At 42.7% G+C, this 15,637-nt stretch overlaps 1 protein-coding gene across 1 annotated transcript; it reads left to right on the forward strand.

The window, feature by feature from the left end:
* The first annotated feature begins 11,398 nt into the window (after nt 1-11,398).
* LOC114041735 (olfactory receptor 9I1-like) lies at nt 11,399-14,224 on the forward strand. Its single transcript, XM_027860340.1, has 2 exons — nt 11,399-11,416; nt 13,265-14,224. Exon 2 carries the CDS (start codon nt 13,283-13,285, stop codon nt 14,222-14,224), a length of 942 nt encoding a protein of 313 aa, XP_027716141.1. The 5' UTR covers nt 11,399-11,416; nt 13,265-13,282.
* Nucleotides 14,225-15,637: the final 1,413 nt, after the last annotated feature.

The following is a 15,637-nucleotide window of genomic DNA, read 5'->3' on the forward strand; positions in this document are numbered from 1 at the left end:
AAGGAAGTAAATTTGCTCTTAAAGGTAATCCTGCAACTTGGTGCAATGAGACTCATGACTAGAATATGACTCTGGATGAATAGGCCTAATCCAAAAGGAAAAAGGAGAGGTAAAAAGGTGGTGCTGGTAGAAAACAGCTTTATTTATTTGTGAAGTCCATGAACCAGAAGGTGGAAGCATGGTGGAGGGCATTTGCGTGAGAATCAGTAGGGGCAAAGAGAGAAGCAACGTTGTCACTGGAGTCTCCTAAACACCACCTGGACCCAAAGTAGAGATAGAAGAGTTTCTGAAACTAGCCACAAGTCTGGCATAGAAGCCTGGTACAATGGTAGTGGGCGAGGTGAGGGTGGGGGTGGGCTTCATCTATCTAGATATCTGCAGGTGCTTTCTGTCTGTCCTAATGGAAGAAGCTAATAATTTCTTCACTTGTCTCAATCATAATTTCATCCTTCAGAAATTGGAGGACATCTGCTGGTGCTTTCCCTCTGTCACAATTGAAGAAGTTAATAATTTCTTTACTTGTTTCAATTACAATTTCATCCATCAAAAGTTGCAGGAGCAAGCGAGGGGGATTGCTATTCGATATTTATTTCTTTTTTGGGGGGGGCTAGGCAATGGGGTTAAATGACTTGCCCAGGGTCACACAGCTAGTAAGTGTTATGTGTCTGAGGCCAGATTTGAACTCAGGTCCTCCTGAATCCAGGGCTGGTGCTCCATCCACCGTGCCACCTAGCTGCCCCCCTCTATTTCTATTTCTTACCAGCAAGGTGGGCAGCTAGGTGGCTCAGTGGATAGAGCACTGGGCTTGGAGTCAGGAAGACTCCTCTTCATGAGTTCAAATCTGACCATAGACACATAGCACTTACTAGCTGTGTGACCTTGGACAAGTCACTTAACCCTATTTTCTTCGGTTTCCTCATCTGTAAAATGAGCTAGAGAAGGAAATGGCAAACCATTGCCAAGAAAACCCAAATGGGGTCATGAAGAGTCGGACATGACTGCATAACAACAACACCAGCCAGAAAGACCTGGTTGCTGGGCATAAATGAATCTTGTGAGACAGTGATCCCTTCATCTCAGAATTTGTTATAGAAGAGAAGAAAGCTAGGCATGGTCTTATAAGCATCTCAGATGTTAGGAGTCTAGAATTCAAAGGGTGAAGAGGAAGGATAGATAGGATACAATAAAATAACTTTCTACAGGAAAAACCAACCTAGAACTGGTGGGAAACTCAAAAAATCAAATTCTGAAGTTATAAAGAGGAATAATTCCAATGAGAAAGAAAAATGGGAGAAATCTAAGAGAAACCTGTGTGGACACACAGGAAACTCATTGACCAACATAAATCTGAAAGATAATGCAGAAGATGGAACCTAGGGCAAACAAGGAAGGATGACTACAGAAGCTTGACAACCTACCTTCAGAGTAGTATGGGGAGTGCTAAAGCTCAGAATGGATGGAGACTGGTGAGAGAAGTGAAGATCACATGGTTTTTCCCCTCTTTCTTTCACTTAAATGCTGGCCTTGGGCAAGTTACCTAACTTCTCTAGGCCTGAGTTTCTTCATCTATAAAACACAGGGGCTGGACTAGATGGTCCAAGATCCCTTTCAATTCCCAAATTAGGATCCATTATTAGGAAAAAGAAAGATCAAAGAAGGATTTGGAGTAGTACTCAAGGTGGATGTGATGACAACAGATAAAAGGAAGATGACAGAGCTTTGTTCCCATGTTCTATGGTGAGGGGAATAATCTTTTTACTGGACTGAATGAGAATGACTAATAGAGAATTGATATGCAGAATTATTAGGAAAGCTAGTAAGAGAGCCTTTATATGCCTTTGATGAATTCAAGCCAAGCCTGATGAACTTCATGCTAGGGAATAGGAAGAATTGGCAGAATCAACTGTGGACCCACTGTCAGAGACATTAGAAAGATGATGGAGAATAGAAGAGGTGCCGTGGGATTGGAGAAGGGCAAAAAGGGGAAGGAGGCAGAATATGTGAACTATAGGCCAGAGAGCTTGACTTCAGATTCTGGCCATATTCTAGAATGGATTATGAAAGGAATGGCTAGTGAAAACCTGGAAAGAAAAAGGTCATCTCAAGGAACCAGCTGGTCTTGCCAAGAAGAGAATAAACTCATTTCCTTTTTTTGCCAGGGTTGTCAATCTGGGGGATACCATAGATACCATTTTCTTGGAGTATGGCAAAGTGTTTGACAAAATGTTTCATGCTATTCTTATGTGTGAGATGAAGTGATATGGGCTAGATGATACAATAAGATGGATGAATGACAAGATCCATGAATATTTCTTAATGGTTTCACGTTGGAAGGATATCTCCAATGGAGTACCTGGGGGATCTGTGCCTGGCCCCTGGGCCATTTAACCTTCTTATCAATGACTTGGAGAAAGGCATGATTATCAAATGTGCCAGTCACACAAAGTGGTGGATTGCTAATGAGTGGATAACAGCCAAGCTCCACAAATATCTCTATTAGCCAGAAAAATGAGTGGAATAACATAAACTTTAATAGGACTAAGTATAAAATCTTATACTTGGGCTCATATCAATATTATAAATACAAGGTGAGGGAGAAGGCATGACTAGAGAGAAAATCTTAAAAAATTAAGAGGGGTGATTATTGTACTAGAAATTCACTACAAGTTAGCAGTGTGACGTAGCAAGCAAAAAAAAAAAAACCTAATGTGAATTTGGGATATATTAGGAAACGCATGGCTTCCAGGAAAAGAGAGGCTGTAGTCCCACCATACTTTGTCCTAGTGAGACCACATCCAGAATCTTGGGTTCAGTTTTGGGCACTGAAGATTAGGAAGGAAATGTCTGAACTACATCATACCACATTAAAACCTGAAGCCCAGAGTTGGGATTCCGTGAAGCAGCTGGAATCCCAGCTCCTCTGGAGTATCCCAGCTGGAAGCTACCAGGCAGAGCCCATCTCCAGGGTTCGCTGGACCCAGGTCTAGCCGGTCTGAGTGATCCCTGAATCCGCCAAACCTGACCGCATCCAAAGGTAGCGACCTTTTCAAAATGCTTAATAGCATCATGTCTACTAAGGGAAAGCAGAAGTGAAGGAGGTTCAGAGGAGGGCAACCAGGCTAGGGGAAGGGACTTGAGATCATGCCTTTTGAGGACTGGTTAAATGAACTGGAGATATTTAGACTGTAGAAATGAAAACACAGAGTCGTTTGTAAATGTCTTCACATTTTCAAAGGGTGGTTGGGGAAGAGAGTTTACATTTCTTCTGTTTGGTAGAACTAGGAGCATCGGAGGTAAATTGCAAAGAAATGCATTTAGGCTTGATGTCAGGAAAGCCTTTCTGACAATTAGAACTGACCTGAAGTGGAATGGGCTGTCTCAAGGATGAGTGGGTTCCCCTTCACTGCAGGCCTTCAAGCAGAAGCTGTATGACCACTTGTTGGGTGGGCTGTAGAGGGAATTTTTGTTCATGTATAGCCTCGGAGGTTCCTTTCAACCCTGCTTTTCCACTTTGTTTGGCCTATTTTGGGGGTGAGGGGTTGTATGGGGATGTGTATGAGAGAGAAAGATGTCATGGGTCATAGAGAAAGAGGAGTGCCTCCAATCATATCATGTATCTACATGTGTCTACATCATGAGACAATATTTGAGTTTGAACACACCTGTGTTCAAAATCTAACTGCTGCTTACTAGCTATGTGACCAATGGGCAGGCCATGTTACTTCTGAGTTTTCTCATTTATAAAATGGATAACAATACACTGTAAAACTTATCTCACAAGATTTTATAGGCTCAAATGAAATAATGTGCATTGGGCACTTTACAAACTTTGGAGCATTATATGAAAGTTGACTGTAGCAAAGAGGAATGAGTCCTCAGCTTAGAGTTCAAATCCTAGCTCAGTTAGATGTTATGTTTGTGACCTTGACCTTGGCAAGCCAATGAACTTCTCTGGGACTGAGTTTTTCCAATTGTAAAATGAGGGAGTTGGATTAGGTGACCTCCAAGATCCCTTCCAGCTCTAGGCAGAATCTTTTGACTTCACCTCCATGACCCTGTTTCTTCAGTTGTAAAATGGAGATGAGAATACTTGTTCTACCTAGGCCATGGGGTGGGGGTGGGGCAGGGGAAGGAGAGTCCTTTGTGAACCATACCATGTGGTATGGGGACGTGAGTCTTCTTGCTTTCTGGGCCCACACACTAGTATTTGCCAGTGGGACAGCTTGTCATGATGAAATAAATATACACGATAGAGACATAGAGAAGGGCTCAGGACTCCTGAAGGTTAAATGTGCCAAAGAGAACTTTCCCTCCTCCGGAAATCAGATGTTAGATTGGGGTTCTTTAATGAGGCCCCAAGGCTTTAATTATCATGAAATGATGTCAATGAAATGAAATGAAATCCCTCTGTTCCAGACCACCAATTGTCTATCCCGAGGCTGAGGGCATAGGCACCGAGAAGGGACTGCAAATCCAGGAACACATTAATTGAGTCTCTTGTGGCGACGGTGGAGCTTGAGCTACGAACTGGGACAGGCATCTTCCTTGGGCCTCAGGGAGCCCCACATACACACCAAATTCTGCCCTCAGCCAGACAGCCTGTCAGCCTGAAGAAGAAGGACTTGGCCCTTGCCATGCGTGAGTCTGGTTATGACGGGATTAGGGAGAATGGGCACCATTGGCAGAGGAGGGAAATTTACACAGCATTCTTGACTCTCAATTTCTTTCCTCAATAGGAGAGGCAGTTGCTGGAGGGGAGCAATGGATTTGGTGTCTGAGGTGTTTGGTCTGAACCCTAGTTCTGCTCTTGACTCCTTATGTGACTCTGAAAAGTCACTGTGTGGTCCTGGTCAAGTCATTTGTGCCTTAGTTTCCACTCTATCAAGTGAGAAGGTTATACCATACCAGATGGCCTCTGAGGTCGATCTGATGCTAAATCTGTGATCCTCATTCTCACCTTACACTGGTTCACAGCTGTCCTGTGAGGACAGAAGAAGCTAAGGTATAAGAAGCATTTTGTAAACTACAAAGGTGTGCTGCTACTCTAGGATTTTGGAGCTGTAAGGAAGGTAGCATGGTATAGCAGACAGAATATTGGAATTGGAGTCCAGATAGATGGGTTCGAATCCTACCTTAGGTACTTACTGGCTGTGTGACCCTATACAAATCTCTTTACCTCTCTGTGCCTCAGTTCCTCAGCTAAGATAGGACTTGATGTCCCCCAAGGTCCTTTCTAGCTCTAAATGGATTATCCCATATCTTTAAAGGTCATGTTTCTCATCTTAAAGATGACAATGCAGAGGCCCAGAGAAATCAAGCAACTTGCCAGGAAGTCAGCCCAAGGAAGTAGGCAGCAAAACCAGTTTTTGGACTCGGGTCCTCTCATTCATTGACTGCTCTTCTCCCTTCTCCAGGGCACAGCCAAATTGCCTCATTTCATACCTGAATAACTTGCAGCTCAGAGAAGATGTTGGTGTTGTTGTTAAGTTGTTTAGTTGTGTCCAACTCTTCATGGCCCCATTTATGAGATTTTCTTGTCAAAGATACTGGAGAGGTTTGCCATTTCCTTCTCACAGCCCCCATTTTACAATTGAGGAAATAGGCAAATAAAATTAAGTGACTTGTCCAGAGTCACACAGCCAGCAAGAGTCTAAGGCTGGGTTTGAACTCAGGTTCTCCTGACTCTAGGCCCAGCATTCTGTACACTATGGCACCACCTAGCTACCTTTATAGGGAGAGTGAGGGGTTATCTAAGGTGTCATTGGAGGGTCCAAGGCATGGAGCCATATCCCTCAGCCTCTCTAAAATGGACTCTTTGCTATTTGTAGATACCCTTAAGCCCTGTGGTGAAGCTCTGGAGACATAGAGACAAAAATGAAAGGGGTAAAAAGGAAGCATGAGGCAGTGGAAAGAAAATCAGGAATTAGTACGGCTTTGGACAGGTCACTTAATGGCAGGCTCAGTTTTCTGATCTGTGAAATGGAGATAAAGCTTACTAAAGATTATAGACAGGGCAAAAGTTTTGCATTATTTCCACTATTATTCCCTTCTCCCTCATTCCCTAATTTTCAGTTTTTGTTCTAAAATAAAAGGTGGTGGTCTGCATAAAGTTTCATGTACCATAAAAAAAACAAAGCAAAACCATCTTTAGACAATGTGGCTTAGCAGATAGAGAGGTGGCCTTGGAGCTAGGATAACCTGGATTCGAGTTCCACCTCTAATATATCATGGCTGTGTGGTCCTGGAAAAGTCACTTAAACTCTCAGAGCAGCAGGCAGCTCTTGAGGAGTATATGTTAAATGGAAAGTACTGATCTGCATTGGGACAGAGAGTTTTCCACACCAGGGAAATCTCAAGTAAGATTCCCCCCCCAAAAAAGGAAAGAGGAGGGCACCATTCCAGTGGAAGGTCTTATATCAGACATCTGACAAGGATTGAATTCAACTCCTATTGAGACCATAGCAAGACCAAGCACAGGATCAAATGAGATAGTATTTGTAAAAAGAAAAGTGCTTAGCACAGAGCTTGGTACGTAGTAGGCACTATATAAATGCTTATTACCTTCTTTTCCCTCCTCTTCCCTCCCCTCACTTTCCCTTCCCTTTTCTCACTTTCCCTTGCCTTCCTTCCCTTTCTCCCCATTGCCTTCTCTCCCCTTCCCTTTCCTTCTCTTGCTTTTTCTTTCCCTTCCTTTCTCTTCCCTCACCTTCCCTTCTTTCACTTTCCCTTGCCTTCTCTTCCTCTTTCCCAAAGGTCTAAGGGTGATCACAAAATCCTAGCTTTAGAGGTGGAAGGCATCTTAGAGGCCACACAGTCAAACCCCCTCATTTTACAGATAAGCAAACAGAGGCCCAGAAAAGTTGAACCATTAGTTCAAGGTCAACCAGGAATTGCCAGAGCCAGCATTTGAACTGAGATTTTCTGACTCCAAAAGTTATTTTTTTTCTTTTCTTTCCTGTAATCCCCAAATTTTCTAGAAGATCCTAGCAAGTGTCAATCACTTTAGGCCTAGACCAGTGGTGGTTTCCCTAAGCCATCTCATGGAGAGATGGAGAGGGTCCTGGGCCAGAGCCAACCTTAGGTTACATCAGTTGTAATGAATTCAACTAGCTTATTGTGTCAACCTGATAAAATTACTTCTCTCTGAGCCTTAGTTTACCCATCTGCAAAATGAGGAGATTAGTCTAGGTAATTTTTAAATTCTCAATTTATTATGATCCTATAGAAACTTATTGACAGCCAGCTAAATTCATCCTAACCCCTTTTAGGAATGTCCAAAGCCCTCTTTTTCTTGACCTTCCCTTTCCTTCTCCCCTCTTTTCTAAGTACACACCTTGGGTGTTATTGGTGGTACCATTTCTGAATCTCACTTTCAGCGGAACAGGTAGGTCATAGAATTACAGAATTTCAGAGTTAGAAGGGACCTTAAAGACCATCCAGTCTGTGCGTTTTTAACCTGTCAACTATGAACTTGTTTAAAATGTTATTATTTGAGAAATGCACTTCAACACAATTGGTTTCTATCGCAATACTATGAATTTTATTATATATATTTGAGGACATTATTCTCAGAAAGGGCTTACCAGTAGGCTTCACCAGACTACCCAAGGGGTCCAGGACACAAAAAATGTTAAGAATCTCTGATCTAATCCAACTCTCTTTTTACAGCTGAGGAAACTGAGTCCCAGAGAGAAGAAAGAACTTGTCTAAAGCCACCTAGATGTTTAGTGACAGTCAAAACTGTGTCTCAAACAACCTAGCTGGACAAGTGATTCGATGCTTTAAAAAATGGCCTATGATGCTCTTGATATGGACATGGGGGGGTACTTTTGCATAAGTACTACTTACCTATTCATACCTAGGAGAAGAGAAGGGAATATGCATTTATATTGTACCTGCAATGTGCCAGGCACTGCGCTAAGCACTCCCCCTCTAACTTTTTTTTTCCTTACAAATATTATCTGACTGAATCCTCACAACAACCCTGTAAAGTAGTCGCTGTTATTATGCCCATTTTACAGCTGAAGAAACTGAGTCAAACAGAGGCTAAATGACTTGCTCAGAATCACATAATTAGTATGTGTGTGAGGGTCTTCCTACTTCTAGGCCCAGTGCATGAGAAGAGGGGCATGGTTATAGGTTCATTACAAAGGTGTGGCTTAGCCTGAATTAATCAAATCACCTCCAGTACTGGGGGCACTGATGAATCACTTGTCTACAATCATAAGGGAATGAATCACTCTAACTAGGAGATGGCCTCAGTCATTTCAGTGGGATGTTGGTGCGTGTGGCTGTGCCTGCCTTTGCAATAAGAAAAAACAGCTGGCATTTCTTTAGGCATAGGACTGGATCTAGGATTTCACTGGTATGAGAACTTTCAGGTGAAGAAACTCCCTCTGCCAATGTAAGTCTGTGCCTTCTCTGAAATGTCTGGTCTTAAAGAGTTACCCAGAACTAACTAGAACTGGAGGAGGGGAGGGGATAAAGGACTTATATGGGGTGACCAGCCAGCATGTGTCAGAGAGAGGCAGGAGGGGAACGCAGGTTTTCTCTATGTCTTTAACCACCGTTCTTCACTATCTCTTCCTTAAGTTTTGCAAAACTATTTTAGTTATCTCTTTTGAACCCCATGTCCTGGCAGTCTGTCACATCTCTTCTTTGCCCCCTTCACTTTCTACCTTGTATTATACTTATTAATGTGCATATCAACCTCATCCCCCTCACACAGTACAATGAAGCCTCCTTGAAAGCAGAGATGGTGCCATTTTTGTCTTTGTGTAGAAGGTGTATCCAGAAATAAGCCACCTCAGCTTAGCATTTAGGGCACCTAGAAGAAATATGTCAGAAGAGGCTGGATTTGGGATTGGAGAGGTGGCTGGCAGGGATTGCTAGACTTGGTTTCAGGCAGACTTGGGTTCAAATCCCTTCTCTAACATCCAGTCTCCGTATGAGACAAATTATCTAATATCTCTGAGCATCAGTTTCCTCCTCTAGAAAATGGGGATGATGATACCCTGGAGCACCCCGTCACATAGGTTTGTGAAGTTCAAATGAGATAATGTAAAGTAATTTTGCAAAACTTTGTAAATATCATGGAAGAGATGGGTTTAGAATTAGAGGATCTGGGTTTGAATTATGATGTTGGCATTGACTATGGCCTTGCAGAAATAATTTTAATTCTTTGAGCCTCAGTTTCTTCATCTGTAAAATAAAAGTGTTGGACTAGATGATTTCCAAGCTCCCTTCCAACCCTATCTCTTGGATTTTATGTTGATTGTTGAAGGAACTGGAATGTCTCTAAAGGATAATTTTATTCTGGTGCAACAGAATCATTTATGGATTTCTTGTTAGCATTCAGAGAGGAACCATCTGCCCTCTCTGGGAGTAAAGATGATTCACCTTCTCCCTCCTTCTCCTCTGATCTCTGATTCAGCAGGTCTGAGTCCTGCTTGTGTCAGGGGGTGTCTTCACCAACATTTATAGGTGGCCTCTGGCTGCCCTGTAACCAGGAGAAGCCCTGGAAAGAGTCTACAATGAGTCAGAAGCACCCTGCCCTGCCAACACCTTCTGTTATTTCTGTGTTTAGTTCTAGGTACTACATCTTATGAAGGATATTGCTTAGCTGGAGAGCGTCCAGAGGAAGATGAGTAGGATGGTGAGTGGGATGAAGACAGACCAGGCCTTATGGAGTTAGGCCAGCAGAAATGGTGATGGGTAGTCTAGTGAAATGAAGACTTAGACAGGATATAACAACTGCCTTCAAGTATTTGGAGGACTGTTCCATGGAAAAAGCATTAACCTTGTTCCACTCACTTTGGGAAAGCAGAAATAGAAGCAATGAGGAGAAGTTGCAAAGAGATAATTTTAGGCTGGATATGTATGAGTGAAAAAGGCAGAGTCAGTGATAACTGATGGTCAGCCTGAGGAATCCCCTGGCTTCCTTCTGATGATGAGTGACCTACAGGTCGGGTGGTCCCCCTGTCCCAAACTTATGAGAAGAGTGAACAAGAGTCACACTGGATGGACAGCATGGCTGTGTTAGATGTAAATCATTGGAGCAAATGCCACATAAATGAACCAGAGATCCATTGGACTTTCCTGCATAAAGAAAAGCTTCCTAACAATTTGTGTTAACCTAAAGTAGAATGAGCCTCAAGAGGTAGTGAGTTCCCTATCTCTGGAGGTCTTCAAACAAAGGCAAAGTGACCATTTCTTTAGTGTCATAGAATCATACATTTAGAGCTAGAAAGGACCTTAAAAGTCATTAGAAATCATAACTCAACCCTCCTCATTTTACTGAGGCTCAGAGAAGATATATAAGTTGCCTAAAAACACACGTATTATGACTTTCTAGTAGCTGAGGCAAGATTTGAACCCAGGTCCTCTGACTCCATGTCCTGTGCTCTTCTGATATTTCATGCTTAAAGAGGGCATTGCTTAAGTACAGGTTGAATGAAATGGGCTCTGGGGTCCTTTCTGACTCTGAGATCCCGTGATTCTATGAGTTTAGACTTGGGTGGCTCATTTTGGGACATGTGACCTTTCAGAGAGTCATGCTTTGTGAGGACAGTTGAATGAAATAGAGTCTTTAGTATTGAGGAAAGAACACGATCAAAATTCTCTTTTTGTTAACAGAGCAAAGCATTTGCCAAAGCTTAACAAAGAAAAAGTAAAACAAAACTATTGGGGCTTGAAAAACAAAGTTTTCATTTCTTCCTCTAATAGTATGAAATTCTGTCCCATGTAAGTCATCCTGTGAGAGCAGTGGGTGGGGTGATGGGTCCCTCACAATTGCTTCTGTTCTTTCCCCGACCATTTGATGCCAGCTTCTCTGTATCCATAAGGTATAAGGACAGAATTGTCCCTCAGCTGGCAGCAGCCCCAGTTGTAATCGAACCTAGTGCTGTGGGGAAGGTTCATCTTGTCCTTTTATCCTCCCAGGCTGATTCAGGAATGCTTTGGCTTTTGTTTCTTGTCAATAAGGCTTGTGCCTCTGGACCTCACCCTGAGTGAAACAAACCATGTCTTCTGAACCAGGACTAGGATGTCAAAATCTGGCCTTCTGGATTTGCTTGGGCAGCTCAGCAGCTTCCATAGCTTAGAATAATAATAGCACCTTTTATTTCTATACGATTTGAATGTTGGCAAAGGGCTTTTTATCATATCAATTGATTACATCAGTAACTATGTGAAGCAGGTGCTGTTATTATCCCCATTTTTTAGATGGAGTAAGTGATCGTAGGATAGTTTAAGGACTTGGTAAGGTTCATGTGACCGTAAGTGTCAGAGATGGGATTTGAATTCAAGTCTCTCTGAATTCAGGTCCAGAGCTTAGTTCATTATGCCAAAGTCCTTCTCTTATACACACATGCTCTGCCCTTCCCCTCCCTCCCTTCCCTTCACACCCCTCTCTGATGCAATGGAAGAATCTCATTAAAATCCTAACAGTTGTAGCTGTGCTTAAAATGATCTGGCATCTTGAGAATCTCAGCATCAGAAGGGACCTTGCAGGCTACTGAGTCTGTGCTATACCCAAATAAGAATCCCCTCTATAACATGCTATGATGTGACATGACATGACATGACATGACATGATGTGACATGAGATAACATCATTTAGGCTCTGACTTTAGAAAGGAGAAACACTACCTCTGGAGCCAACCCATTCTACTTTTGGACAGCTCCTGTTAGGAAAGTGTTCCTTACATGAAACGTTGTTGTTCATTCATTTCCTAATCTTTATGACCCCATTTAGATTTTTCTTGGCAGATACTGGAGTGATTTGTCATTTCCTTTTCCAGCTCATTTTATATATGAGGAAACCAAGGCAAACAGGGTTAAATGATTTGTCCAGGGTCACACAGCTAGTAAATGTCTAAGGCTGGATTTGAATTCAGGAAGATGAGTCTTCCTGACTCCAGGTCCAGCACTCTATCCAGTGCCGTGTCACTTAGCTGCCCCATTTTCTTTTTTTCAACTTTAGAGAATCATAGGATCATAGATATAGAAAGGAAAGAAAATTCAGGGGTGAAATGGTTCAATCTTTTCATTTTATAGATAAGGAAACTGAGGTCTCGGGAGGGTTGTCCAATGTCACACACGTAGTAAGTGACAGAGTCAGGAGTTGAACTTGGCTCCCATGACTCCAAGTCTCCTCTTTCTGTCATGACATCCAGCTGCCTCAGCAGCCCCTTCCCATACTTGGATTTGACTTTAAATTTCCTGTGTCCCATGTCACCCACCCATTAGATTGTGAGCTTCTAGAAATTGAGGACCAGTATCTTTTTATGTTTCTATCCCCCATTGTCTAACACAACATACTCATAAAAATCACATCGATGTTTGTTTTAGGACCAGTTAGGTTCTATTAGGTTAGGTCCAATTAGGTCCAGCTAGGTCCAATTAGGATCAGTAGGCTATCTTCTTGGATGGTTAGGGAGGCCATGTGGGAAGTGAAGCTGAGTCTTTTCTCAAAGGCCACCCCAACCTGATTAGTCTCTCCATCAAAGGGGACCTCAGGCAGGAGACCTGCCTAAGGTATCTGTTATGGAGTTAATGAAGGATAATTAATCTAGGGTCTTCCTGGGCATCAAGATTGCCCAAGCCAATCTATCAGGCCATTGTGGTTGAGTGGAAAGGGCCCTTGGCTTGGAGTTAAAAGACTTGCGTTCTTCCATTGTTTTACTATTCAGTACAGGTGTGGTCTTGGGCAAGTCATTTGCCATCTCCTGAGCTTCAGTTTCCTTCTTGGTAAAATGGGGAATGATAATGTATCTTACCTAAAAGGAGTTGGGCTTAAGGGCCTGCTACTGCTAGCTAGCTGGGTGACCTGAGCCAAATTATTTCACCCTTATGAGTCTGCATTGCCTTCTCAGTAAAATGGAGCGAGTGCAAAGTGAACTGAACTGTAAGGCACAATTGAAATCAGTTCAGATCCCAGGTATGCTACTTCCCATCTGTGGGGGCTTGGGCAAGCTGCCTCACTTTCCTTTGAATCAGTTTCTTTGTCACTAAAGGAGAGGTGATAATCCATTCTACTGCCCTGGTACAGAGGAGCAAGTACCATCTCCAAGAGTCAGGGGATCCATCTTCAAATCCCACCTTATATTTATTACCTATGTGATATTGGCCAAGTTAACTAACCTTCATGACTTCAGTTTTTTGTAAATGAGTGGGTGGGCCTAGCTGGCCTCTGTGGTCTGTAGCTAGGATTCTAAATGGAAATGATCACCTCTTCGTAACATCCTTCTTTTTTTCTCTACAGAGAAGTCTCCTTGTCTTGATGGAGAAGAATGGCACGTTGGTGAAGGAATTTGTCCTGATGGGGTTCACCGTGGGGGCTGAGGTGCAGATGGTCCTCTTCTTCATCTTTCTGACTCTCTACCTCATCACCATGGGTGGCAACCTGGGCATGATCTTTCTAATCCAGAGGGACCCTCGTCTCCAGACTCCCATGTATTTCTTCCTCAGCCACCTGTCCTTCTTGGATGTGTGCTATTCTTCTGTCATTATCCCCCAGATGCTTGAGACCTTAAAGAGTGGCAGGGCCCCAATCACCTATGAGCGCTGTGCCACTCAATTCTTCTTCTTCACGCTCTGTGCCAGCACCGAGTGCTTCTTGCTGGCTGTGATGGCCTATGACCGCTACGTGGCAGTATGTAACCCCCTCCTCTATGTCACAGCCATGACTCCACAAACCAGACTTGGACTGGTGATGGGGGCCTATTCTGGGGCCATGGTTAACACTGTGATCCGTACAGGGCTCACTTTCTCCATTTCTTTCTGCAAATCCAATCAAGTGGACTTCTTTTTTTGTGACTTACCCCCACTGCTGAAGCTCTCATGCATGGAAACTGGACTCCAGGAGTTGGTTTTTTCCCTCTTTGCCTTCATAGTGATCATGACTAGTATAAGCATCATCCTCATCTCCTACCTGTTCATCATCAGGGCTATACTACGCATCCCCTCTGTTGGTGGGCGGGCCAAGACATTCTCCACCTGTGTCTCCCACATGTCTGCAGTGGCACTCTTCTTTGGGACCCTCATCTTCATGTATCTACGGGTTAACACGGACAACGCACTGGAGAAGGATAAGATCGTGTCTGTGTTCTACACAGTGGCCATCCCTTTTCTGAACCCCATTATCTACAGCCTGAGGAACAAGGAGGTGAAGGAGGCTCTGAAGAAGTTATTCAACCGAATGAAAATCTCTCAAACAGTGTGATATTCAAGTGCCATCAGACTAGGAAACCATCATCAGGCTTGGGAAATATCCCTTTAACAGAGACTCCACATCTCATGGTTTTAACAATAATAGTGTTTCTAATCCTGCCCCAGACACATATTTGCTATGTAACTCCATACAAATCTCTATACCTGTATAAGCCTCAGTTTTCTCATCTTTAAAATGAGGGGGACGGCCTTGATGGCCTCTAAGGTACCTTCAATTTCTATATCTATGATCCTTTGCTGATATGAAGGTTCACAAAATGTTTTATATATATTATCTGATCTTCATAACAACTCTTTTAGATAGGTACAATATGTATTATTAGCCCCATTTTGTAGATGGAAAAACTGATGCTAGTGATTGACATTTATTCAGTGTTTTAAGCTCTTTACATTCATTATCAGTTTTACATTCATTTACATTCATTATTAAGTTTTTTTGGGGGAACTGTTCCAGTGACTTTATTGGTTTAGGGCATTCCTGAAAAGGAAGCTCCTTCTATCAGTTAAGGTTTGATCTTTTCTGCAACTTAGAGTATTAGAGAGTTGCCTAGGGCACTGAGAGATTAAGTGATTTTCACAGGGTTATACAGAAAGTATGTCAGAAATGGGACTGGAGCACAGGTCTTTACAGACTTCCAGAATAACTCAAACATCATGTACCATTGCCTCTACCATTATATATCACTTCAGGGCATCACTATTGTATTTTTAACCCATTTTATAGATAAGGAAACTGGGGCTCATCAAGGTTACATGACTTGTCCGTGGTCACATAGCTAGTAGGTATCAGAAGTGAAATTTGAACCCAGTGCTTGCCTGACTCCAGGTAAAGTGCTCTTTCCTCTATACCACATGGTCTCCATGACTGTGCCACTATTTCAGGTTAATTAGTTTTTCCCCATGGTCCATATTTGAAGTCTATTCACCCGCATTCATTTCCCAGAAACTTGTTGTCCTATTTGGTATTCACTTTCAAGATAATTCAGTCTATTTTAATCTACCTTGATTTTCCTTCATGGATCTTAAGGATGACTTCAGATCTCGTTGAGAGGGCCCCATAGTACACCTGTAGTGCAATTGTTCCTTCAACTTTAAGGCATCTGGCTTAATTTCATCAATTAATCTAATTGGCATAATCCATTAACCTCTGTCTGCTGGCAGGTAATAAATTCTCATTATCTTCCATTTCAACCTGGGATAACTAAGTTATCATGTTGAAAGGGAGCTAGATTACTGCACCGTTCAGTGGAGATCATGAGCCTGGAAGAATGCATCAACCCTGTCTGAGGGATAAAATAAACAAATCTTGATACCTAAGTACTCCTCTATTAGGTGTTCATATGTAAATATTGGCTTTCTGACTCTCTACCTCATCACCTTGGGTGACAACCTGGCCATGATCTTT

The sequence above is a fragment of the Vombatus ursinus genome, unplaced genomic scaffold, assembly GCF_900497805.2.
Source record: "Vombatus ursinus unplaced genomic scaffold, bare-nosed wombat genome assembly UNPS02014177.1, whole genome shotgun sequence".
Lineage (NCBI taxonomy): Eukaryota > Metazoa > Chordata > Mammalia > Diprotodontia > Vombatidae > Vombatus > Vombatus ursinus.